Source organism: Sinocyclocheilus rhinocerous, unplaced genomic scaffold (assembly GCF_001515625.1).
Source record: "Sinocyclocheilus rhinocerous isolate Xijiao unplaced genomic scaffold, SAMN03320098_v1.1 scaffold1526, whole genome shotgun sequence".
NCBI lineage: Eukaryota > Metazoa > Chordata > Actinopteri > Cypriniformes > Cyprinidae > Sinocyclocheilus > Sinocyclocheilus rhinocerous.
In genome coordinates this window covers 116183-140974 of record NW_015645067.1, presented here as the reverse complement: position 1 = coordinate 140974, position 24792 = coordinate 116183, and the positions used below count along the sequence as shown (strand labels likewise).

Sequence of the window (24792 nt, the reverse complement as noted above, 5' to 3'; positions counted from 1 at the left end):
TAAGGGAGGAACTTCATGCAAGTAGGTGGCTAAAGAAAACTCAAGACATGCTGAGTTGCTAGTGAAGGGAATGTGCATTTTATGCAAAAAATAAATACCTCAGTTTGTGTTTAACCCTTGGAAGTTAAATGAAGACCTGCTGTTCATGGCCAACTTCAGGCTCATTTTCCAAAACCAGATGTTTAGTTTCGCTGCATGATACATCCTGTTTGCCAGCTCATTCATTCTCAAGAAAACAGAGAAACTTCTCATCTGTACCACTTTCGGATTCATGCTTTATAGACGGCAACAGCTGTAGTAATAATAAACAGCCAATATCCCAGTAATATTCATGCTAATAACCAACAAGTTAATAGTGAGAATTGGACACTAAAGTGTTACCAATATCCTTATTAATTAATATATATACAATTTTAGGCAGCATTTTCAATCATTTTAGTACAAACAAAAGTTATATTACAAAGTGTTATATTACAAAATATTGCATGACAAAATATGTGGTCTAAAAATAAGTATACTCTTCACATTTAAAGGAACACTCCACTATTTTTGAAAATAGGCTCATTTTCCAACTCCCCTAGAGTTAAACAGTTGAGTTTTACCGTTTTCGAATCCATTCAGCCGATCTCCGGGTCTGGCGTTAGTACTTTTAGCTGTAGCTTAGCATAGATCATTGAATCTGATTAGACCGTTAGCATCTCGCTCAAAAATGACCAAAGAGTTTCTATATTTTTGTAGAAACTGTTCAACTCTAGGGGAGTTGGAAAATGAGCCTATTTTCAAAAATAGTGGAGTGTTCCTTTAAGTGTGTGTGTGTGCGGTGTGTATATATATATATAGTGACCACAAAAGTTAGAAAACAATGTGGAGCGATTTTAGTATTGCTATCGGACACTACATGACAAAACAAGTACTGCATAAATATTTTTAACCACTTATGTTTATTATATGTATTTGCAGTCATTATATATTTCATATTCATTATACTTTAATAATTATTTAAAATATTTTCAGAATTGATATTATAGATTATTTACATGTAAATAATAAAAGGATGTTGGTGTTTTGTTTAAAACATTTTTAAAACTTTTAGCTAACTGTTCTGGGGCAGGAAAGTATAATTAGGGTATCTGCAGACACCGCAACTAAACAAAATTACAAATGAATGAAATCTATCAGTTCGTAACGCTTGTAGTTGAAAATAGCAAAGTATACTGTATGTAAATTGTGCAATGAATGGCTGCTACCAAACAGACCAGTAAAAGATTTTTTTTTAATCAAATGACCATGTGTTGCATCCAGAGATATACAACCCAAACCCGAATGGGTATGATATTGCTTTTTATTTAAACGTTCACACTAATTTTACTTAACACAGTTTTAAACTCGTCATCAAAATGAAGTGATTTCAATACTAGATTGAAGGCTAGTGCATTGAGAAACTGTTTACTGTCCTTACAGCAGCTATAAAAGGGAATGGTTTCATCTTTTTCACTATTCCATAAAAAAGTAAAAGAAATAATAATAATTATAACATTTCAGCAAAAAGGATGGACTGTTGTCATTGATTTAATATGCTGTCAAAATGGCATCGGTCATGTTAGTTTTAAAATATCCCAAGAAGTTGAAATAAAAAGGGAGACCCAACATATACATAAAAACATCAATGAAATTATAATTAGCAAGTATTGTCAATCAAACAAGTATGTACATACACACTCGCACCACACACACATATGCATATCAACACACGTGCCAGAGACATAAGTCTTTCTACAGAACGTAACAGATGCCTGAATTTTCTGTTGGTAAAAAATGGGCATTAGACAAAAATAAGAACAGATCTCTGTTTGCACTAATAAGAAGCCAGCTCTCTCAAAACAAACACACACGCCGATATATACAAGAGAGGAGGCAGTTTGGCCACATTATTCTGACTATGGATATTTACTATGGCAACTCTGGTGGTATTTACGTCTGTCATAAAAAATAATGATTTTAATGTAGTTTGAAACAGTAAGTATAGAAAATAGTAAAACCAAGCTTTTCTAAAATGATTCCCGCTGTATAATAAAACGTGTTTTCAAATAAAGAGCCGTAGTGAGTAATATAAAAAAAAAGGCTTTTTTTGTTGACTTAAATATTTCAGGTTTACATTGTATATCTTGATGTAGCATTTAACATGTTGGCAAAATCAGGATAATGTTCTCTGCAGAAAGGAAAGGGTGTATTATATTTGGATGAATCCTGTCAAGAACAAGTCCAGATCATATTTCACCCCAAAAATCAAAAGAAAGAAATAAGATATTATATTTTGCATAAAGAAAGAATATATATATATATATATATATATATATAAAATCCTTTTACTAAAATACTCAAAACTACTGTGTGTGTGTGTGTGTATATGTATATATTTAATATACAGTATTTATACAGCCTTTAATTTATGCTAATTTTAAATAAAAAAAATATTTTTATTGAAATTTTAAAAAATACTGCATAACAGTAACAACATTTAATATTTTCAAAGAATGATTACTGAGAATCACCATTGAAAATGTTAAGAATTACAGTAAAAAATTAAGGTAAAAAATCTGGACACAGTATATAGTAATGGGAATTGGTGGTAAAATATGCTTAAATGTCATGGAAATAAAGCAAAAATGCTAATTTCTTAATGCAAAATGAAGTTTCTTATTTTTTCCTCTTGATTTTAGGGTGAAATGCGACCTAAACATGCTCTTTTAGGTTTCATCTTTCAAATAAAACCAGAAATGACATCAAATAAACACAAGGCCAATGAAAGAGAATGAAAGTATCCCTCTAGTTCAGCCGTCTCCTTTGCATAAAGGAATAGATCAATCCTTGGCTAAAGTGATAAACCCTACACACAAACATTCACATTCAACAAACACGGAACGATTACCTTTCAGTCCTACAGTCAAGCAAAGCGAAATCTTCTCGCGGTATACGCACACATAAACGTCTCCATTCCTGCAAAGACGTGTGATCAATAGCACACTTGGTCAAATACACAGTTAAATGATTTAAATAGCATGATAACTGCTCTCATCCGCCGTTAGAAAGAGACACTGAAGCGTAGCGGAGTCAGTAGACAGAAACATAGAACAGCTCTGTACACTGAACGTGGGGTAACTGCGTGTCCTCACGTCTGTCGGGACGCAGGTTCTCTCGGGTGGGTGTGGGTGGAGAGAGGGCTGATGGGAGACACTCTCAGAGCAGCAGATCCTCCAATTCGCTCTCCTTCAGCTTGGCATTGTCTCTGACCTCATCGAAGGTGTACGTCTTTACAATCTTCCCGTTTCTGAACACAGTGTGCAGCAAGTCCTGTGAAGAGACGGGGAAACGGTCAAAATGAACTGACAAGATGACCATATGCAATTATCAGGGTTTTAGGGAGCTTTTAAAATCAAAATGTAATACCGGCATGAACAAAATGAATACCGTACGTCTCACAATCTCAAAATATGTGTTTTAATCCATTAATCAGGTATGCATTCAATTGCAAAACAATTGCAAAATGCTCAAGACATGTTTTATTTAATACATGCATGTGTATTTAAACTGGTTTATGCACTAATATATCCATACATACAAATTATATTAATGACAAGCAATAAATAGCATCTAAATATTAAATGTGTTAAAGGGGTCATATGATGCGATTTCAAGTTTTCCTTTCTCTGCGAGCGAGAGAGCGAGAGAGAGAGAGCACGAGAGAGAGAGAGAGCGAGAGAGCGAGAGAGAGGGTCACATCACAGTGGAGTAAGCTGTCTTAACCGTGGCTTGTGTACACATACCAGCTTCATCAATGTGTCTGTCATGCGATTCTGTTCCCCTTTTGGGCTTGAACTGATGGTAAAACTGACATTATTTACGGTCTTAACATTTATTTTGAAAGATGAAGCTCGCGATTATGGTAAGGGGTGTTACATTTCCGACGAGTGCTTGCGGTGTTCGGCCAATCACAATGTACTGGGTCAGCTGGCCAATCAGAGCAGACTGCGCTTGTCGGAAGGAGGGACTTTGTAGAAAACGAAGCGTTTGAGAGAGGCGGGGCATAGAGGACCTACAATAATGTACAGTATTTGAAAAATAATGTGTTTTTTGAACATTAAAGCATGTCAACATATTCTGTTACACCAAATACACCAAATAATGATCTTTAAAAAAGCATCATATGACCCCTTTAATTTCAGATATTCAAGAATTTACATTAACTTAAATGTCATACAGTTTATTATATAACCTGAAAATCAGTAGTAATCAGAAAAGGGAAAAAAAAGTTTTTATGCTTTAATGCAGGACTTTTAATTATGAACAAGGCCAAAATACTCTGGGACTTTTATTTTGAAATGTCAATGGTTTACTACTTCCAACTGCTCGTTCAAATTAGGGCGATAAAAAATGCAATCTTACAACCATATGTAACATATTACACAATATAAACTGCATAAAACAAGCACTTCAATAAATTCTCAACAGTAAATCATATGCAATTGTTTGGCATAAATGCATATAATTCATTGATTGCGAACTGCTCTGAAACTGCAGAATGTTTGAACATTTAATTAAATCATAGCCTTTTGAAGTTTATTAATCACATTAGGCCGTATCCCAATTCCTGTTTTTCTTTCTCCAAATTTAAGACCTCTTGAAATAATAATAAAGACTTTTGTTATACCATTTAAGATAGTTAAAACTTTTATAAGCCTCAAACTTGATTAAAAACTTTTTAAGGACTTGGGAGTGAATAAACAGTTTTCTCCTCATTAGTATTAAGTCAAATGCATTTAATTAATTGATTTTATTGATTCATTTTTAGTCACACACCTCTCCATATTCCTCCAGATCACCCTTCCCCTCTTCCAGAGTAACAAAATCTCCACTTGGCGTCCTGTGAAGAGAAAGCCGACCCTTCTTTGACCTTTTGTTGGGGTCTGCGACAGGGTCTTTGAAGACGTTGACCTGTAATTAACAACATATTATTAATAAATCATTTATTTTCTCAATACTACTGATTTGAATAATACATATTGTACACTGAAGTCAGCGAATGGAGCTACTAAATCTGCCATCGCTCGACACTTACGCCCAGTCCGTTCGTCACCACATAACTGCACTTAAAAGAGCAGTTGAGCAGATCTCGGGTCAGTTTCTGCAGCAGTGCTCCTCCTGAGCCAAACGCGATGTTCTCGATGCTCCATCTGTGCTCTTTCATGCCCTCCACAATCTGTATAACAAAGCAAAACAGGCACAGAATGAGTTTAAATTCATGTAGCATACAGTCATGAGATGGACAACATACACACCTCCTGTAAAGTATTGATGTCCACACCGTCGCCCTGAATGACTCGGATGTAGGGCGGAAGCACCTTATAGCCTTTAGAGTTCTCAACCAGAGGAAATTTCTTTCCTAAAATTTCTAGGACCTGGAAAATTTAATAGACTTAATGGACATGCTATGCATCACACTATGCATATATATATATATATATATTAAAAAAAACATGAAATATCCAAAACTTAAATGATTTTAGCAAATGGCTGCAATATAACAAAGAGTGAAAAATTTAAGGGGGTCTGAATACTTTCCGTACCCACTGTATATATATATATAAATGAAATATCCAAATGATAGAATAATCGATCAGTTGCCAGCTATAGTTAAGATGATTTTGGATGTGATAATGTCTACCTTTAGCACTGTGTCTAGAGGGTTTCCTGAATCCGGTCGGACCACCAGCGGGGCGTCTGCGCTCCTCATCTCGATCAGACCCCTCAGGTCCTCCCCCCAGATCTTCTCACAGGCGTTGTAGATGTCGTAGCTGTCGCTGACGATTGACACGGGGACAGAGGGGAACTGCTTGATGATGTGTTCAAAAGCGTCCTTCTCATGGTCCTTTCCCCAGGCAGTGATTGTGCTGCAATACAAAGACACAATCAGTGAGACCAGGCAACATCAAGAAAATTATTCTAAATTATTTAAGAAAAAACTAAGTTATTATTATTACTACTACACTGTTCTGTTATTATTATTACTACTACTACTACTATTACCTATTCTTAAAATTATGGCTTTTTTCCAGCAATTCACTTATTTGTTAGCATTACAGACTTTACAGATTAAAAAATAAAACTTTTGAATTAAAATTGTATACAGTAGTCAACATTTGAAGTGGATCAAAACCTTTCATCAAAGTTTCCTAAAACCAAAATGTGTTCTTGTCTTAGGACAACTATGAGGAACTTTTTTGATCCACTTCAAATGTTGACTACTGTAAATGCATCTATACTTTTATACAATGTTAATTCAAAGTTGTATTCTTTCATCTGTCAAGTCTGTAATGCTTACATATGCATAGTGTGTGTTAACATTATAGACTTTACAGATATTAATTATACTTTTTTTTACACCTACACTATAAAACTTCTAAGCAAATATACATATATTACATATATATGTTGTGTGTGTGTTTATTTTAATAATTTAGAAAAAAACGAAATTATTATTATAATGTTATATTATTACTATTATTACTATTACTATGATTATTAAATAACATTCTTAATGTGATTTTCTGCTATTTTCTGGCAATTCACTTATCTGTTAGCATTACGGATAAAAAAAATAAAACCATTTTAATTAAAATTGTATTTTATACAAACTATAAAACTGTATATTATAAATATAATAAAATTGCAAAAACATCACTCCTAAACCACTGTGCTGATTGTACTCAAGTTATGATATCTACCACTAGGTGGCAGCATTGTACAAAACGTGCTGTATGTCAACAAGACTAAATTTCAAAAGCACCACTGAAACTAGTGCAAAATTTCATTTCCCTTTACTACAGTAAAAATTGCACTACAAATCGCTGGAGTGTGAAGAAACACTGGTCTTTGGTAATTATGTAACAGGGTGCTGTCAGCTCCTGGTACAGGGCAGAAAATGAGAAGTGTAATGGTGCAGCACTAACTAACCAGAATGCATTGGGCCACATTATCTTATGCCTCGCATACGACACAGTAAAAGGAAACTCTTCAGGCAAGTTCACATTGTTTTGCAATGCAATTTACTATCATCAAGCTCTTAGCTTCAAGTTGTTCCACCTGTGTTCTGCAGCTGGAACTGAGAAACCAGGAACCGGGTCTTTGGTGCCGTAGTACTTCTTGATGACACAGATTCCGGCCACGGTGTCTGTTCCTTTGAAGTTTACCAAGTGTGCAGATGCGCCGATACCAGCCGTCTGAAACCAAAACACCAGTATAAACACAGCTAGTCCAGAAACTAAACCATGAAGAGAAAATTACAGGGTGGACGATGTTTGATATGTACTGTATGAATAAAATGCTTGGCATTTACAGTTGAATGTTATGAATACGAGTAAGAAGACACTTCTGACTTGGATAGAGTCCATGTACTTAAATCAGATTTGTTGGGTTTGGGTAACAGTAAACAGTCTCTCCAAGCTTTTAGCACTTCAAATGAAGTGTAGCAACACACAAACATCACCTCTTGAGATGAAACCCCTCTGTAGCCAAAGTCATGCAGTTTATATTCCAGTCCTTCCAGGCTTCCTGACGTTTCCATGAGATATTTGGCCAGAATCTTCTTCTGTTCTCGTGAGTTTGTCGCGACGGTGATGGGATACCAGCTCTGAACCAGGATAGTCTGTTGAGGAGACAATTTTGCATCATTTCAACAGTTCATTACATTAAACTATCAGAAACGTGTTGTTGTTAGCATTTCTGCACAATGAATGAACACGTCATGTGAGTTTCCCCCCAAATAATGCACCTTATAGCTCATGTATCGTCACATCTGAAAGTTGCGAATTTCTTGGAACTCAAAAACAAAAGTGAAGTCAGCTGGAAACTGAATCCAAAAACAACCTAAAGCTCGATGAGACCCGAGTGCTTGGGAATGTGTCATAGAGTCAACACAGAGACTGCACAGAGTGTTTGCTGGACTCATACAAGGGGATGCCAGGCAGAAATGCTTTGTTAAAGACCAGCCGGTCAAGTCAATATTATCATACTGCGCACATACCCTGATAAGCCCTGGGCACAAGCCTTTGGGCACAAGAACATCCTGGTGTCCCAGTCACATGAACCTGATTCAACTTATCTAAACATCTGAGATTCTAGGACAGTGATTTTTAATGCAAGGTAGTTTGGTCACTTTTGGATGATTTTTTGCCCCCAAACCATGGCTGCAAAACCCACACAATCCTCATTTCAAAATGATTTAATTCATTTCTCATTGTAGTCTCTGAACAATCAAAGTCGCAACCCATTTTACTTCAATAACTTTATGTATTTCTAAGTGAAACAGGATGTTCAGTGAGAAAAATGTTGGACGGGATTTGATTTTGTCCATCGGGAACTGATTGGATCATGAAAAGTGGGCATTAAGTCTCTTAATTTCTTAAAACAATGGCTAAATAGCAGTTTGGCTATCGGTTAACATTAATCAATAGCTCGCTAACCTAATAAAATTATGTCAATCAAAAATTAAAGTCATTTCAAAGAAAAAAAAATGCACTAATGAAACATAATAAGATTTTTAAAAATAAATAAATAAATAAATAAGATCAGGAACATCAGGCATGTAAACAGCTAAGGACAACAAAGAAAGGAAACCTGAACCACCCCTTATTATTATAATTATTATTATTAAATAATGAGTATTTAACAAATTTGTAATAACAATAATAACTATTATAAAGTTATTATAATACATAGTAATAATTATTACAAGAATATATATAGATATACATACATACATACATAATTTTAGACCTTATTATTATAATTATTATTATTAAATAATGAGTATTTAACAAATTTGTAATAACAATAATAACTATTATAAAGTTATTATAATACATAGTAATAATTATTACAAGAATATATATAGATATACATACATATACATAATTTTAGAAAATACAGTAAAATTATATATAATTTACATATATAAATTTCAATACATTTTTTAAATTTCATATTAAATGAGTATTTAATAAATTAGTAATAAAACAATAATAACTATTATTAATTATAATAGAGTAATAACTATTACATTACTAATAATAAATATTATATGTAAATTATTTTAGAAAATAAAGTAAAATTACATATTATTTTCATATATAAATTACACTACATTATTTAAAGTGCCCCTAATATGGATTTTTGAAAATTACCTTTCATGCAGTGTGTAACGCAGCTCTAAGTGAATGAAAACATCCTGCAAAGTTTTAAATCTAAAAGTGCACCGTGTATAAAGTTATTGTCTTTCAAAAGAAAGTCGACTCAGAGTCGAATCTTAAGCTGTTTCAAGTTGAGGTCAACATGAAACATTAGCATATTTATGCCCGCCCACTTGTTACGTGCGCAGACCCGGAAAAACTTGACCCACCCCTCCATCAAACACCGTAGCGGATTCCTGTGGAGAAGACGCTGTGCTCTGCACTGTGAGGGGAAATCCGTTAGGGTACAGTTAGGGTATGTCGAAAAAATCCCAACTCATTTGTAGGATGATTTTGAAGTTGGAGGAGAAAAGTGTTTGGAGTTTTTAGACATACCCTGTCTTGAACCGTACGCATGCGCCTCGCAGAGCTAGACAAGACGAGCATTTGTGGTTAAAAAGTGTATAAATATAATTTTTTTAAAGGAAATGACAGATCGTTTCGCTAGGTAAGACCCTTATTCCTCGGCTGGGATCGTGTAGAGCCCTTTGAAGCTGCATTGAAACTGCATTTTTAACCTTCAATCCGTTGAGCACCACTGAAGTCCACTATATGGAGAAAAATACTAGAATGTTTTCCTCAAAAACCTTAAATTCTTTACGACTGAAGAAACAGAGACATGAACATCTTGGATGACATGGGGGTGAGTAAATGATCAGGAAATTTTTATTCTGAAAGTGGAGTAATTCTTTTAAAAACTGTTGCTGTCATGTACTCTGTACTGTAGCACGCAAAATACGTATTTAGTTGTGTGTGTTGTGTTCGCTCCGCGCAGCTTGTAGGTCACGTCTAACCGGCTAACAGCAATATCTGTTCACTTGCAATTATCTAGAAATGTGTCGATTAATAGTGAATGTTTGTTGTTGTTATTTCTTGGAGTTCTGATAAAGAATAGAGCAATACGATGGTGTACAAACTGCAGTGCTTTATCAATACGTTTCTGCATAGGGTTTGGAAAAATGAATCGTTGAGCGAACCGTTTGGGAGTCGTTGAGCAAAAAAGGAAAAAATAAATGCATATTATAAGACAATGAAAGTGTTTTTTGACCTTGCATGCATGTCAACCTGTTGTTGGGGACTCCCAAAACCAAAATATGAATCTTTCATGTGACCCAAATCACAGCAGCTCGTCAGACTATATATTCATATAATTAAAACAGCCTTTGTGATTTGATAATTGTTTTTAACCGTTTTACTCGATTTTGGCACTTGAAATTTAGCATGTAATAAGAAGCAAAATTGACTTAAACACTGACTTAAAATCTGCAAGCTAGCACGATTAATACCGGAGTCATCTGACTGATGGCTACAAAGTGATCCAAACAGTTTTCTCGCACTGATCTGTGGGTTTTCAGCGAGTAAACTTCATACATAATGTCATTAAGTCTGAGTCATGGATCAACGCCGCCCAAAATCTGTCTTTGTGCTCAGATGTGCATCCTGCCATCAGAGATTAGCTTCAAACTGCCAGGGTCACTAGTGTGAGCACCGGGTCACATGACCGTAAAGCCAAACTATAATGTGCCAGCATGTGACTCTCTCCACTCTCACAACACCAAGGATGAAGGTTTAAGAGAAGCTTATACTAAATATTTTAATTATCAGTTAAATGTCACCTTGTGAGTCTGAAAAGTCTCCAAACAGTTCAGTTATTCGTAAGCATCAGTGCCTTCCCATGGTCATCATTAAGGAAGTAGACGCGTGTTTGCAATCACTGGAGAATAGATAGGTGGTGACAGTGTGTACTGAGAGCCAAGGGCATACACACACACACACACAGACAGACTAAATTTACCAGCTAAGCATGACAACATGTTTGCCATACATTCAAAGCCCTCTGAGTCATCTGTAAAATAACTCAAATAAAGCTGATTTGACTATACAAATAACTCAAAATTAGGGCTGCATATATGAACGTGGTTTTGCGCAGCTTGTCAGTGAACAACGGCTCTGTGTAGTAAATGCTGCTCCATGTGAAAGCACGCATGTGATGGAGATTTACCGCTGATTACAGAACCGGCTTTACTGAAAGGATGCGCAATAAATATTGCATGTGATTTATCGTGCAGCCCTACTCAAAATGCCGAGAGTAAAAGAAACAAGCGATTGTTCCCTTGGTGACAGGTGTAGTATTTCGTGACGACTGTACAGGTGTGGCTGGATGTCAGACTGTCAGCATGACTCAGCAGGTTTGACACCAAATCCTAAGAAAAAAGTTGTGTGGCATGACATGTTGCTTTTTGCACAGTCTGTTACAGCAAGTTTGACAAATCGTCCGATCCGTCATATGGAAAGTTTGGAAAACGCTGTAGTCATTACAGTGAGAAATGTAAACTGCACGCCTAATTATATATAATTCCAAAATGGGCACCCTACCGTTTACTCCACTAATGATTCATGAAATCTGTGTGTTCTGTGGCTAATATACAGTGCCTAAAGAATTTAGACTATCATGACTGAATTATTCCTATTTGGATCTGCATGAATTATATTTCGGATTTATATTTTGGGTCAATGCAAAAACAAATCAGTAAATTAGCTAAATATGATTAGTTTATAAGTGTATATTCTATATAAAAACATAACAACAGTGTTAAAATGGTAATGCAATTTCAAGGATTCAGGAATAATAATCCTCATAGATGAATAAATATTTTTTTATATTCCCGTTGGCTCAGTAGTTTCATAGTATTTTCCAACATTTTCACTGGCACGATACATAATAATTCATTTGACTTCCACCATTTTTGATGATAAATTTGTATTAAATCATAAAACAGAATACAGAAAAAATTCAAACAGACAACACAGAATTTGTGAATTTCATACTTTCATAATGCCTTACCATCAGTAAAATCATATTCAAATATATTAAATTATTAATATAATAATTTGTTTTATACATTTGTTTGACTAGACATGATTTTTGATCATTAAAATGTAATTATACCCCTCGACCTGAATCCAGAATCGGAATCCAATCATTTAAATGTTAAAACAGAATTCATACAGAAAACACAGAATTTAGGGAAAAAATAAGAGATTTCAGTGCCTTATTATTGTAAAAAAATTTAAAATATATATATATTAAAATAAAATATATACATATATATATATATATATATATATTCAATTATTACTATTATTGAAATCATTATATTAGACATGATTCATGAATTTTTATAATTTATAATTAAACCCTTAAAATCCAGAATCCATAAATATTAATGGAATTTTCATATTCTGTTTAAATGGATTAACATAAAAACTAAATTTAGGGAAAAACAAAATGGAATTAATTAAAAATAAAACGTGATGTTTTCTGTACAAAAACGAGCTATAATGTAACTCCATGGCAGCTATTTATCTATCTAAACATACTTTTGCTAGACAACAATGCCATGTAGTGTAAAACATTACTGATTTGTGAATCATTTTTAATCTTTCCTAGACTCTCACGAGCCAATTTAAGATACATTTATATCCATGTTATCCATCTATGGATAGATAATGCTACCTTGATGTTGTTTAAATCAGTAGAATTCAACAACAATGTTCAACATATAATAAGATCAGTCAAATGGACCTAAACTCTTTTATACTGGTCCGATCCATCCTAACTGGTAGAGAATGGAAATTAAAGCCATAGATATGTATTCCTATGAAAATCAAACTCATATACAGACAAAATATAAACATTTATATAAAAAATATAAATGTAAAGTAAGTCGCTTTAGATTAGTGTTAAATGAATGTAAATACACTGTAGGGATCAGTTCAGGGTCGTGCCTCACCTCTACCCAGTTAGTGAGCCAGTAGCACTCCGGATCTGTGCTTTCTACGGTGAACAGCACATTCCCACGCGGGATAACGCTTCCCTCCGGCACAGCCTTGATCTCGATGGGCAGGTGACCGTTGTATTTCTGCAGTGATGTAACATCAAAGACATGACTGAACATCCCTGATGGGACAAAACATTCAGCACAGACAGAAATAGCACAGAGGTGAGCTTCTCCATACCTCCAAAATGTAATTCCATCCTTTTTCATTGAACACATCATCCTGAAAGTGTTCCCGGTACACCTCTTTTGCTTCCTGAATCTTCTCTCGTGTGACGACCTGTCCTGTGAGCCCAAAAAGAGACAGGACAACTGTGAAACGAGAGTATCACACACCTCAAGGAAGTGGCTGAACAATACAGGAATAAAAAGACACTACTCAAAAGAGAGAGGTTGGTGTGTAGGAAAATGCACATTTTCCTACATCCTTGCTTTATTGCATTAAGGGACTCTTCCTTGCTCACAGTGTAGCTTTGTCCCACCAGTACTGTCTTAAAAGCACAGCATCCTCAAAAATAAAACAGCAGCTCTACTTGTGTTTTAATACATTTTAATGTATTACTATAGCAGATACTGTGACTTCAAAAAATGTTTTTGTGTAAATAGGGTTATTATAGTTAACTAAAAGTGAAACTAAAACCATTAAAAATACATTTTCGTTACTTATTATTGAAGCAAAATAAACGTTAACTGAAATAAAATAAAATAAAATACAAAAAAAAAACTTATTTCAGCTAGTTGCCAAAGCACCATTTTGCCGTTTTATCAATGAGAAATTTAGTTTTGATTTGGTAACTTGATGTACTAAAATAACTAAACTTAAAACTAAAATCAAATAAACAAAAAGTACACAATTCATAAAATAAACAAAACCTACTAAAAATGACAAAACCACACAACAAAATTACTAAAACTTTAACCAAAATTAAAATTAAAACATACAATATAAAAATTGATTGATTCAAAATATTAATAACTATAAAAGCATCTCAATAATATTAAAAATAACACTGGTATAAAATTACTCAATGACTGTAATTTAAGTATGGAAAAACTATGACGACAATCGCTGATTGAATCTAAAAAGTTCTTACAGTATCAAGTTTGCAAAAGGCTGCAATGATCTGCAAAACAAATTCTGAGGTTTGAGATTTAGGGAAAAAAAATGGTAAAATTCAAGCATAAACAACAGATCAAAGAGAGATAACAACAGAAACAGAAGTAATGCAACTTGAGTATTTATGCAGAATCCAGACTGAATCTGTGACCAGGGCTGCGTCGGGCAGCTGTCATTTGTGGGTGAAAGAGCAGATGTTCAATTGTCTTGTTTTATCCTATCACACAATTTCTAAAGCCTTCACCCAAGCGCACCATGAAATCCTTAATTCCTTTATAAACGTGGCACATTTGAGCGGCATGTGAGAACAACAACCTCAAACCAGACTGCTAGTCACACGTCTTAAACTCAAACCGCTATATTCTTAGCCTATAACGCTACCATCAAGGTTGGTCATTTAACACTGGCTCCATCACGAGAAAGTCATTTTTTCCCCGTTGGAACAAACAATGTTATTATTTTTCGGGCTGACTGTATGACTAAGTTTGGAGGGCAGGCTGCATTCTTGAGCGAGAACACAACCCAAAATGACCAGCAGCAAGGCTGCATTTTCCATTTGCAACTTAAAGTAGTGCTGACAGCCATGTCCAACGTACCTTTTAAATATCTGTGGAGAATGTACTGAAGCCCATAGAAGACCGTTTTGTCGTATTTGACTTTTCTGAGCTTGGTAGGGTCTGTCTTCTTCTCGCGGCACTCAAAGTAAGAGTATACCTTGCTGGTGTTGGGTGGATACTGTTTGTAATGTGTGACCTGCAAGAAAGAAATTACAACATGTTACATACAATTCATAAACTGAAAGAACCATAAAAATTAAAAAAAATCCTCTGGCACGGCTGTGTTAACATTGCAAATATGGTAATGGATGTCAACAAGCCTAGGTGCGTCTGTGTCCACACAGTTTCCTGTAATTTAGACAGCTGTTGGGTTTGATTCTAGCTGGTCTGCCATTCAATTCAAGACCACCAGCAACATATTACACACATTATTAGGCAAACATTGCTACTACTATTATTCTAACTGACACTAAGTATTAAGCATTGACACATAGCTCGTCCTGCACCGTTATTGATATGGAAAAGAATGATACATCAAATCATGCACCTCAAATGAGCTATTAGCCATTTATTTGTGAAATTTACTAGCAATGTCTGAGTGAAAATTGCTTCTATAATGTTTTTTTTAAGCAGTGGTGCCTTTAAAATTATCATTTGGGTGACGGGGGTGCATCTCAAAGGGCGTTTTAGCTGGTTAGCGTCTCTCCAGGAAGTTTTATCTCTCAATTCATTATTTTTTAATGCACCATATGTGTTTTAAAGTTGAAATTTTTTGTCAAAATAAAATCTCAACCCAGTTTATTTGTGCATTGATTATTATAAGTATTGCCCATCATTAGTTTATCTCTGCCAAAAGTGTAAACATTGAGTATCCCAGACACTAGGGCTGGGCGATATGAGCAAAAATTATTTTTGGCTGATTTGCGATATACGGTATATAAATATATATTTTACACATTGTTACACGTATATTTCCCAATGTTGTCCAATGAAACAATACATTGCGGGAGCGGAACACACACGTTGCTGGAGCAGGCTGTAATGGTCAGAAATTCAGCGGGAGTGGCATTACGAAACAGTTCCGCCAGAGCTCTACTCCAGACAATCCGGACAGCACGTCGACATTTTAGCCTACTTTTTATTTTTATAAAAACTAGACACATTGTGCACTGAGGTATACCTGCTATTTATTTTTATGTCTGACGAAAAAAAGACTCAGTTCTTTAAGGTGCATAGAAGGATTCAGTGCGTTTTCGTTTTGTCATCTTAATGTTAATTACTTAATTGAAAAATATTTAGTGCATGGCTCCAGACTGCGACCAAATGGTCGCATTTTGCAACCATTTTTTCTGCCGGTGCCACTAATGTTTTTGAGTGGTCGCACTGGCGCGACCACCGCGTTGTCCAACTAATAAGCACTGCTATTTCTGTTGCATTTGAGAAACATCAAACGGCAAATGAAACTTAAGCGAAACTAAACCGCGCTACGTTTCAGCTGTGCAGCTCGGACCGTTTATCAGCTCGGACCGCGACGCAAACAAACTTGTCCGAGCTCAGAACAGCTTTACTCAGGAGCCAAAGTTGATTTCGCGACACTGTTACTGCACAGATGCAACAGTGCTGCGAGATCCAGTGAGAAGCGTTTGAATTCGCCGCACAGTGATAAGGTTGCTGCGAGATCTAGTGAGAATCATTCAAATTCTGCACAGAATTCTGTGTTATAAACAGCGCTGACATACGTCAGGAAAACAGAAGCGGTAACGCTAACTGTAACCATGGTGTTGTGGTAGAAATAGTCGAATGCATTACATCATTTATTTCAGGGTTTGTACAACCTTTTGAGTAGGGTTGGGAACTGATAACCTTATTTGTGAACCGGTTCTTATTCAGAACCGGTTCTGTTTTTTGAAAAGAACCGGAACTGTGAGCAATTTCTAAGTTTCGGTTCCGAAAACGGTTCTGGTGCGACACGTGACCAAGCGCTGTGAGAAGTCTTGCGCCGGCGTTTCCCGTAAAGGATGTCACAAACCAAATAACAGAAACGCCGCCCTGCCTCTTTAATTACTGAGCACATTGTTTCCCATGACGCGCACTCCACAGACACGCCGTCACGCCGTGTCTTTAACTGCCAAACACATCGTTTTCCACGACTGTACGCGCACTCGCGTCTTTGATAAATGTGCACATTGTTTTGTCTGACTGTACATGTACCGGCAGCACGCAGCTCCTGCCGCCACTAAATTACATTATATTTGTCCCATATTGTCATTAATATACATACTGACTTCAACTTGGACCACTAAATAAATAGACTGCTATTGTTATGCAAGTATGAGGGTTAGATTATTTAGTGTACAGGTCATTTCAAGAGTGATAAACAAAGTGATAGAAAATATTTTCATGCATTTTAAATGTTTAAAAATGTGGAAACCACTCATTGCATCACACCATCTCCTGACTGCATTATTATTTGTAAAATTGGGGCTTTATGCAGTGTGTGTATACATGGTTATAAGTATAAATTTTCATTAATTTAGGGAAATGAACAAGTGTCTTAGCCCTCAAGGGACTATTTAGCCAACCAGCTTATTCCTGCTTGAAAAGCAAAATGTTATTGATAGTGTAAAAAACATCAACTTTGAAGCACATGCATTACTCAACATTACTTACTACCTTCCAGCAACACTACATTAAATTATTACAAGGTAAAATAGTAAAAAAAAAAAAAATAGTTAATTTAAATGGAACCGGAATCGTTAGGCAAAACTGGAACCGGAATCGGAACCGGAAAATTTCTAACGATACCCAACCCTACTTTTGAGAGAGAAATTCAAGCAATTTTCAATGACTTTCAAGCATTTCACACAACTATTTCCAGCACTTTAAAGCTCTAAAATGATCCAGTTTGAATGTTATTTTTACTGGGATGACCAAAATATACTTTGTGGTAAACAAATACTTATGTAAAATGTAAAAAAAATACATCAAATCACAATTATAACCAGTAGAAGGCAGCAGAGGAGCACTTATTGGCTTATTAGTCATTCATTTATATATTTTCTCTATATTTTGAAATTATAAAATCAGAAATATTATAAAATATCAAATCATCAAGAAATCAGATTTTGTCAGAATTTTACACTGTGTATGAAGTAAGAAAAGTCACAAAGTGCCTTGAAAAACAAACTTTTCTTCAATTTGTTACTAAATCATACATAATCACTGAAGTTGGTCAGTTCCATATACTAGAAGAATAATGGTACATTTAATAAGAGTGGAATATATAATTTTTCTATATAAAAATTTGATTTTGCACCTGTTACTGTTGTTAATAAAAGTACATTTTCTATGCATCTTAACTCAAGCTTAGTGCTTTACTGTCAAATCTGTATAAACAATAAATAAAAGAAAAATAAACAAGAAATGAACATGTAATATTATTAGTAACAGCACTTATTATTGCAAAACAATAATAATTTTATGATTAAATGATCTATATTTTAATACTCCCACACACCACCCCCAGCACAACCAAATCTGCTTCTGGCGCCACCATCTGTAGAACTTAGTGGCGCTGGTGCCACTGCTCTCAAATGTTAGTCTGGAGCCCTGTAGTGTAGGCCTATTTATTTTATTCTTTTTATTTGTTATTTTATTCAGTTTTTCTCTGTTCTCAGAAGCGCTGCAGGTGCGTGATATCTTGACGATGTGTGAATCCAGGTTCTGTTGTTCTGTATGCTGCTGTTTGCACGTTAAAATAAACCCGTGAAAAAAAATTTTTTTGTATTTTTAATGGGTCACAGACACTCATCCATTCTATTTTTTATTTAATGCTAATTTATTATTCGAATCTTATCAGTTAACGGTTAAAGTTCGGATAACAAGTAACGGTTGTCGGTCTGGAAAATTAACCGAAATGAACATCCCTAAAGCCTATATATTGTGTGCAAAAAAGGGTCAAAACCACATTTTATTCTAACATTGTAATATTACAATCTAAAAACAAAAATAATGCTTTTAAAGCAGAAGTTAAATTCACTAAACTAAAAATGAAAATAAATAAGAACAAAAGCACAGACCTGTATTAAGCTATTTTGATTACCTCATTACAGTCACTTAACAGTTAGTGCTACCATAAAAATATACCTACTTGTAGGTTTAAAATTCTACATATGTCACAGTTATTGTCTAACTTCAAGTATTTCAGCAAAATATATATTTTAGTCAGAAATATTGAGTATTGAGCAGAGCATGTGAGCGGAGCGGAGCGTGAGCGGAGGTGGGAGCGGAGTGGTAATATTTCCTTAAGAGCGCAGAGCGCCTTTCTGAAGATTCCGCTCCGCTCGCTCAATACGCTCAGCGCCGCTCGCTCAACCCAGAATGCCGTTTGGTGATTTGCTTGTTCGAGATCGAGAATCTGTAGAGATCGAGAATAGTAGAGCAGTTATGGAGTCCAGACATTGTTTCAACGAAGTTGCAAGCCTTATACATAAATGTAAAGTAAAAATCAAAGTTAAGAATGAGCAGGGAGAAGAAACTGAGAGGGAGTGCGGGGAGACTGTTAAAGTTAGTACAGATTCATATTGATTACAGAAAGCACGAAGATGTATGCAAACATGGTGCAGCAAAAGGTGAGCTAGTTACATACCATAATAAATGAATAAACAGGTAGGCTAAGGTTATATTCGGTTGTACGGAGCCCCGATCATGACATGCAGACAAAATCACAGCAGCGTGAGCGGAATATTAGCGGAGCGCTTGCTTGGGCGGTTAGAGCGACTGAGTGGAGCGCACGTCCATAGAGCGGAAAACGTAGCGGAGCGTCACACCGCTCCGCTTCGCTCACATGCTCTGGTATTGAGCCAGAGGTTGTTTAATCGGCTCACGCATTACACGGGAAAGGAAATTCAGATTTGGTTACAGAAGTGTAAGCCAAAATTCAAAGACATACCAAAATATGTAGAGACAGACAACACTTTTACAAGATGGAGAACTGATGGAATTTGGGTTTGGGTTTCAATCGAGATTTTTCCTCGACAGGTAAGGTAAACTCAATTTTTTTGCCATGCATGTTAGCTCTTTACTGTCAAGCCCCAGATAAAATGGTAAGATATTGTAAGGATAAGAACAATTGTAAAAGTGTGAGGAGCATTTGCAATGGTTGTTTGTTTTATTTTTCCACTAGTTGTCACCAGAAGCACAGAAACTACATACCTCACCTTTAAAAGTTGCAAAAGAAAAAAGACCCTGCACTATTTCTAATCAAACACTTATGAACTTGTGAAAGGGGAGTGCACTCAGATTACACTACTGAAGCACATCATTCTGTGTCTGGGATGTGCATAAACGCTCTTTTTTGAGCCTTTCTAACACAAGAACTAGTTTTGTGCAACAAAAGGTTGTAGTTGTTTAGATTTACTTGTTTTTGCACAATTTTGCACAAGCAACATTTTCTTCAAAAACAAAACAAAAAAAATCCTGTTTGCCCTCTTGCTCTTCAAAGACTTGTGATATAAATACATTCTATGCCGAGAATGTAACTACAGTAACAGTTAGACTAGATATCAAACAGACAACCTACTAAGCTCCCTTCTGATATTTTGTGCATGCTGACCTTTCCCTGGCACTTTTTGGCTGCTCCCTTGTGTACGGGCCAGCCTGGGAAAGGTTACACCCTCATGGTTATGCCTGACAGCTACTGTGGTTGCTCCCTGCACTCCGAGAGCAAATTTCATGCAGCTTTTTCCCCTCCAGCTTTCCCAAAGGGCAGAAGTCCTTGTGGAGCAGCAGCCGAGGAGGTCCCACTAGGGTCTGGAGGCCCTCTCCCTTCTGGAATGGCCCATTCATGTGAACAGCTGCATGCGGTCCAGGCATGCGCAACAACTGGCTGTGTGCATGGAGGACACTGCAATGCCACAAAATAGGCTTCAGATCAAGGCAAACAGCCACGGAGGTTATATAAGGAGCTATTTTAAGGTGTGGCAAACTGAAATGAAAGTGAAACACCATAAACAAGTTGTAAAACTGAACAATCCAGATGCTTTGGCCTGATCTGATGTTCCCAAGCTGAGCAATTAGTCAGTAAAGGCCTGAAATCTCCTGGACAACACAAACATGTGATTGTGATGTTGACAACTGAGGATAAAAGGGGAAAGATGCAACACCAGATGGAATTGTTATCACAAACCCAGCGAATGCCCTTTATGATGCTAAAGTTAATGTGCTCATGATCGATTGGTCAATCAACATTACACAAACAACAGTGCGTGCACATGCAGCCAAGGACTTTACAGATTCATTTTCTCCACAGGGATTTCAAACGATTCCTCAATAAAAAGTTCAGGCCATGAACCATCAAGCTCCGAGATGAATCACATTACAAACTGTGATGTGCAACAAAACTATTTGAGGAGGTACAAGTTTTACAAGAATTACAAATGATGCAGTCGAATCAAAAACTATGACTGTATAGAAAAGTATAACTAAGTAGTGCACAGTGTGAAATTTCAATTTCGTTTTTGGTTTCACTAACGGGCCATTATATTTTTTTCTACTTTCAGTAAAGTAACTGAAATGTAACTGTAAAGTAACTGTGCAAATAACTGCGTAAACTGAAAAAAGTAACTGTAAAGCAAACTGATATTATTTAAGTATGTTTTACTGCTGTCTGGTGACATTTTTATGCTTTAATTAATGCAAGGTACAGTACAAACTCTGAATCCTTCACAATACTGTGCATCAAAAACTATTCAACAGTAGACTTGTGCCGGAATTCGGTAATGCGATATATCGCGGTAATGAATATGCATATTTTTTAAACAAGGATTAATAACTTCTGTAGCAAATGTAGTTATTGCTCATTGTGAATGTTAATGCATTAACTAAGGTTAACTAATGAGGTCTTATTGTAAAGTGATACCTATTGGTCTTTATAGTTCTTTTGCACTTTAATCTGTGTAAAACTTTTAACTTTATACATTTTTCTGTATTGCTTTATTGCATTTAAATGTTCAGTTATTTTTGTTATAAGAAAAAAGTTATCAAACCTGTTATACTGTATTATGACAGCACTTTTTTTTTAAAACTTAATTTCAATATCGTGATAATACCGTATACCATGATAAAAGTATTAGCAATTAATCGCAACATGAAAATTTGATACCGGCATATCCCTATTCAACAGTCATATTTATATTTTAATAGAAAACAGGTAAGTTTTGGAGTCTATTTCAACTTTGTTTCAGTTTGAGCTAGTAAATTTCACAAACAATTACAAATAAACAGAAAGCAATGCACCGAATTAAACCTGAAATTTTTAAGTAGAAAAATTGAAATATTTTTTTTTCTTTAATTATGTTTATTTTATTTACAACGTAGGGTTACTACGTTGTTACACTTTATTTTAAGGTGTCCTTGTTACAGTATAATTATATATTTAAGTATGGAGTAATATTAATTAACTACACATACTTACTATATGGTTAGGGTTAGGGTTAGGATTAGGGTTTTGTTTAGGGTTACTTGCATGTAATTTTGCATATTTTGCTTTTATTATAATATTAAGTGCATGTAACTTGTGTAACAAGGACACCGTAAAATAAAGTGTTACCTAACGTAGTTTGAAAGTGTCACCCATTCATTCTGTCATTTGCAATGCTTCATGGGAGTGGATGGTTGCTGTTGAAATCTGAACACATTTTTCAGGTTTCTAGAGAACTATCTATGATCACTGAACAATCTCATGCTCTCTATTGCTCAGTACTGGACATTACTCCATATGTATTCGACCATGAAATCTTCACCACACCCCTTTCTCATTCCTGGTGTCATCTTTACTTCCTTCTCATCGCCTCTTATTCTAAATGTCACTTGCTTCTACAGTTTCACCCTGTTTCTATCCGAGCCAAAACCTTGAATGGAGAGTAAACACCGTCAACGTCAAGAGAAGCATCACAAGGTCAAAACTCATGAACTGACTCCTGAAACAAAAGAGTAGGAAAATCAACAAACTATCAAGAAGACACAGAAAGCTGACTGTAGTGTTGACTGAATAAATAAGGAACAACCAGCTATTTTCCACACATGATCTCTGACCCTCCAATGACCTCTGCGGGATCCTTAAGTAATGAAGCGTCCCTTTAAAAGGCTAAATGAACGTGTCATCAGCCTCAACGCGAAACACGAGAATCCTATTACATCCGTGGTGGGAGGATAAAAGACAAAGGCATCCACTCCCGTCCTCTAGCAGTACTAACGAAAGAAAACACTGATTAAACATAGATGAGACCATATCCACAACATAACAGACACAACAGCAGTCAATGTCGCCACTCTGCACCCAAGGACAGAGAGTGCTGGGTTGAGGTGAAAAGTGAGCAACAACTTCAGGACGGCAAAGTAAAACCTGCATACAATTGATATTTTAAGATTAATAAAGATCCAAAGGTTATGACATACTTGCTTTTGATCATTTCTTAAACGGAAGATAAACATTTTGGTTGCCTCACATGTTGGCAAGACTCGACAGATATGGTGCATGTATGAACATCAGCAGTACCACTTACATTGCAAAATACTAAGTGCGAGTCATTTTGTTAACCTGAATTTAACCTTTAATTTCTGTTTTACTTTTGTAAAATTTGTTTAAACAGCTGCACTATAGAATTCTATTTCTATTTAGTTTCACTACATGACCGTTCTTTTATCTTTCAGTTTAATGATTAATCTTTTTTTTAACAGTATATTCAGTTTCTATTTCAGTTTTAGTATTTTAGGGCTTCCAAAGTTAATGTGTAAACTGATGTTATTTAAATGTTTTACAACATTACACGTCTCCAGGCAGCTTACTGAATGTGAGATATAAAATCATTTAACAATACAGTGCATAATAAACTATTCTATGGTCACTTTTGTATTTTATATATTTATATATTTTATATATATAGAAAACAAGTTAAGTTTTGGAGACAAAAATCTATTGTAGCTTAATGTCAGTTTTTCTAATGACTAATTTTGTTTTATAACCGTGTTAGACTTCACATAAGGACCTATGTATGCACTACACAGAGTACATACTTCATTTCAATATGCTTTACATTAGAATGTACAGTGCGGTCCAATTTAATTTATGCATGTAAAAAAATCATATATCACATTTCATTGTTTTACAGTACAATAACACTAAATGTGTTGCATTTTGAAACTTGATTTTTTTTTTCACTCCAATAATCTAATGTATTTTAGGATCAATTTTGAAATCCCAACGGACAGAACATGTCAGCAATTTCAAAAAATTTAGTCATACCGGTGACTATTACTAATTGGCTAGGTCTAGTAGTAGGTTAGCTGCACAGCTATCAGTCAAAATCATATCTCTTCGTTATATTACATCGCTTAAATAAGCGAAACACTGAATGCTGATTAACTTTATCGGATTCCGTTGTGCAGTAAGTTACATTCATTTCCTCATTTCCAAGTGCTTTCAGTTTTGCTTCTGAAGAGAAATCCCCCTCAGAACCCGCGCCTCTTGCCCTTTAGGTGTAATTCACACTCGTAATCCGTTATTACCGACATAAACACACATAATCTACTAAAGAGGAATAAAGATGAAGATGTACCTGTCGTTTCTCCTCACACACACTCGGCCTAACGTTACCGACCTGACTGACACCGACTCAACCGTTAACGGCCTGAAGGATGAAACCACCTTCATTCCTCGTTCTCTTTCCCTCATTTTCCTCTCACTCACAGGTTCGCCGGCATACAACAGCACACCGGGCCCGGCTGTGGCTCTCTGCCGCTCTCTGCTCACCTTGTAGGAGTCAGTAGCTAACAAGATGTTGAACTCCGCGGCGCCTGTGTGCTGCTCCATCTTCCCCTTGACGTGACTGGAGTCGCGCGCTGCTGTCAGCTCTGTTGTTCCCTCTCCGCCACGCGGACTCTCAACCAACCCCCGTCGCTGAGGAGGGTGATGACGGAATCAGAATGGGCGGGAC

At 35.7% G+C, this 24792-nt stretch overlaps 1 protein-coding gene across 1 annotated transcript; it reads right to left on the bottom strand.

Annotated features, from left to right (window-relative positions):
• Positions 1 to 2497: 2497 nt before the first annotated feature.
• Positions 2498 to 24792, bottom strand: LOC107705339 (nicotinamide phosphoribosyltransferase). Its single transcript, XM_016508597.1, has 11 exons — positions 24609 to 24792; positions 14837 to 14993; positions 13305 to 13408; positions 13079 to 13207; positions 7544 to 7702; positions 7141 to 7277; positions 5723 to 5948; positions 5337 to 5456; positions 5117 to 5257; positions 4858 to 4992; positions 2498 to 3351 (listed from the first exon to the last, which is right to left on the bottom strand). The coding sequence occupies exons 1-11, from the start codon at positions 24666 to 24668 to the stop codon at positions 3238 to 3240; spliced, it is 1482 nt and encodes a 493-aa protein (XP_016364083.1). The 5' UTR covers positions 24669 to 24792; the 3' UTR covers positions 2498 to 3237.

Bases quoted from the DNA above. Each gene is read 5' to 3' on its own strand.
- LOC107705339 (XM_016508597.1), bottom strand. From the start codon at position 24,668: ATGGAGCAGCACACAGGCGCCGCGGAGTTCAACATCTTGTTAGCTACT. The intron at 13,409-14,836 runs GTACGTTGGACA...TTGGGCTCACAG, and splicing joins TCTCCACAGATATTTAAAAG to GACAGGTCGTCACACGAGAG. The intron at 5,258-5,336 runs GTGTGTATGTTG...TTTGTTATACAG, and splicing joins ACATCAATACTTTACAGGAG to ATTGTGGAGGGCATGAAAGA.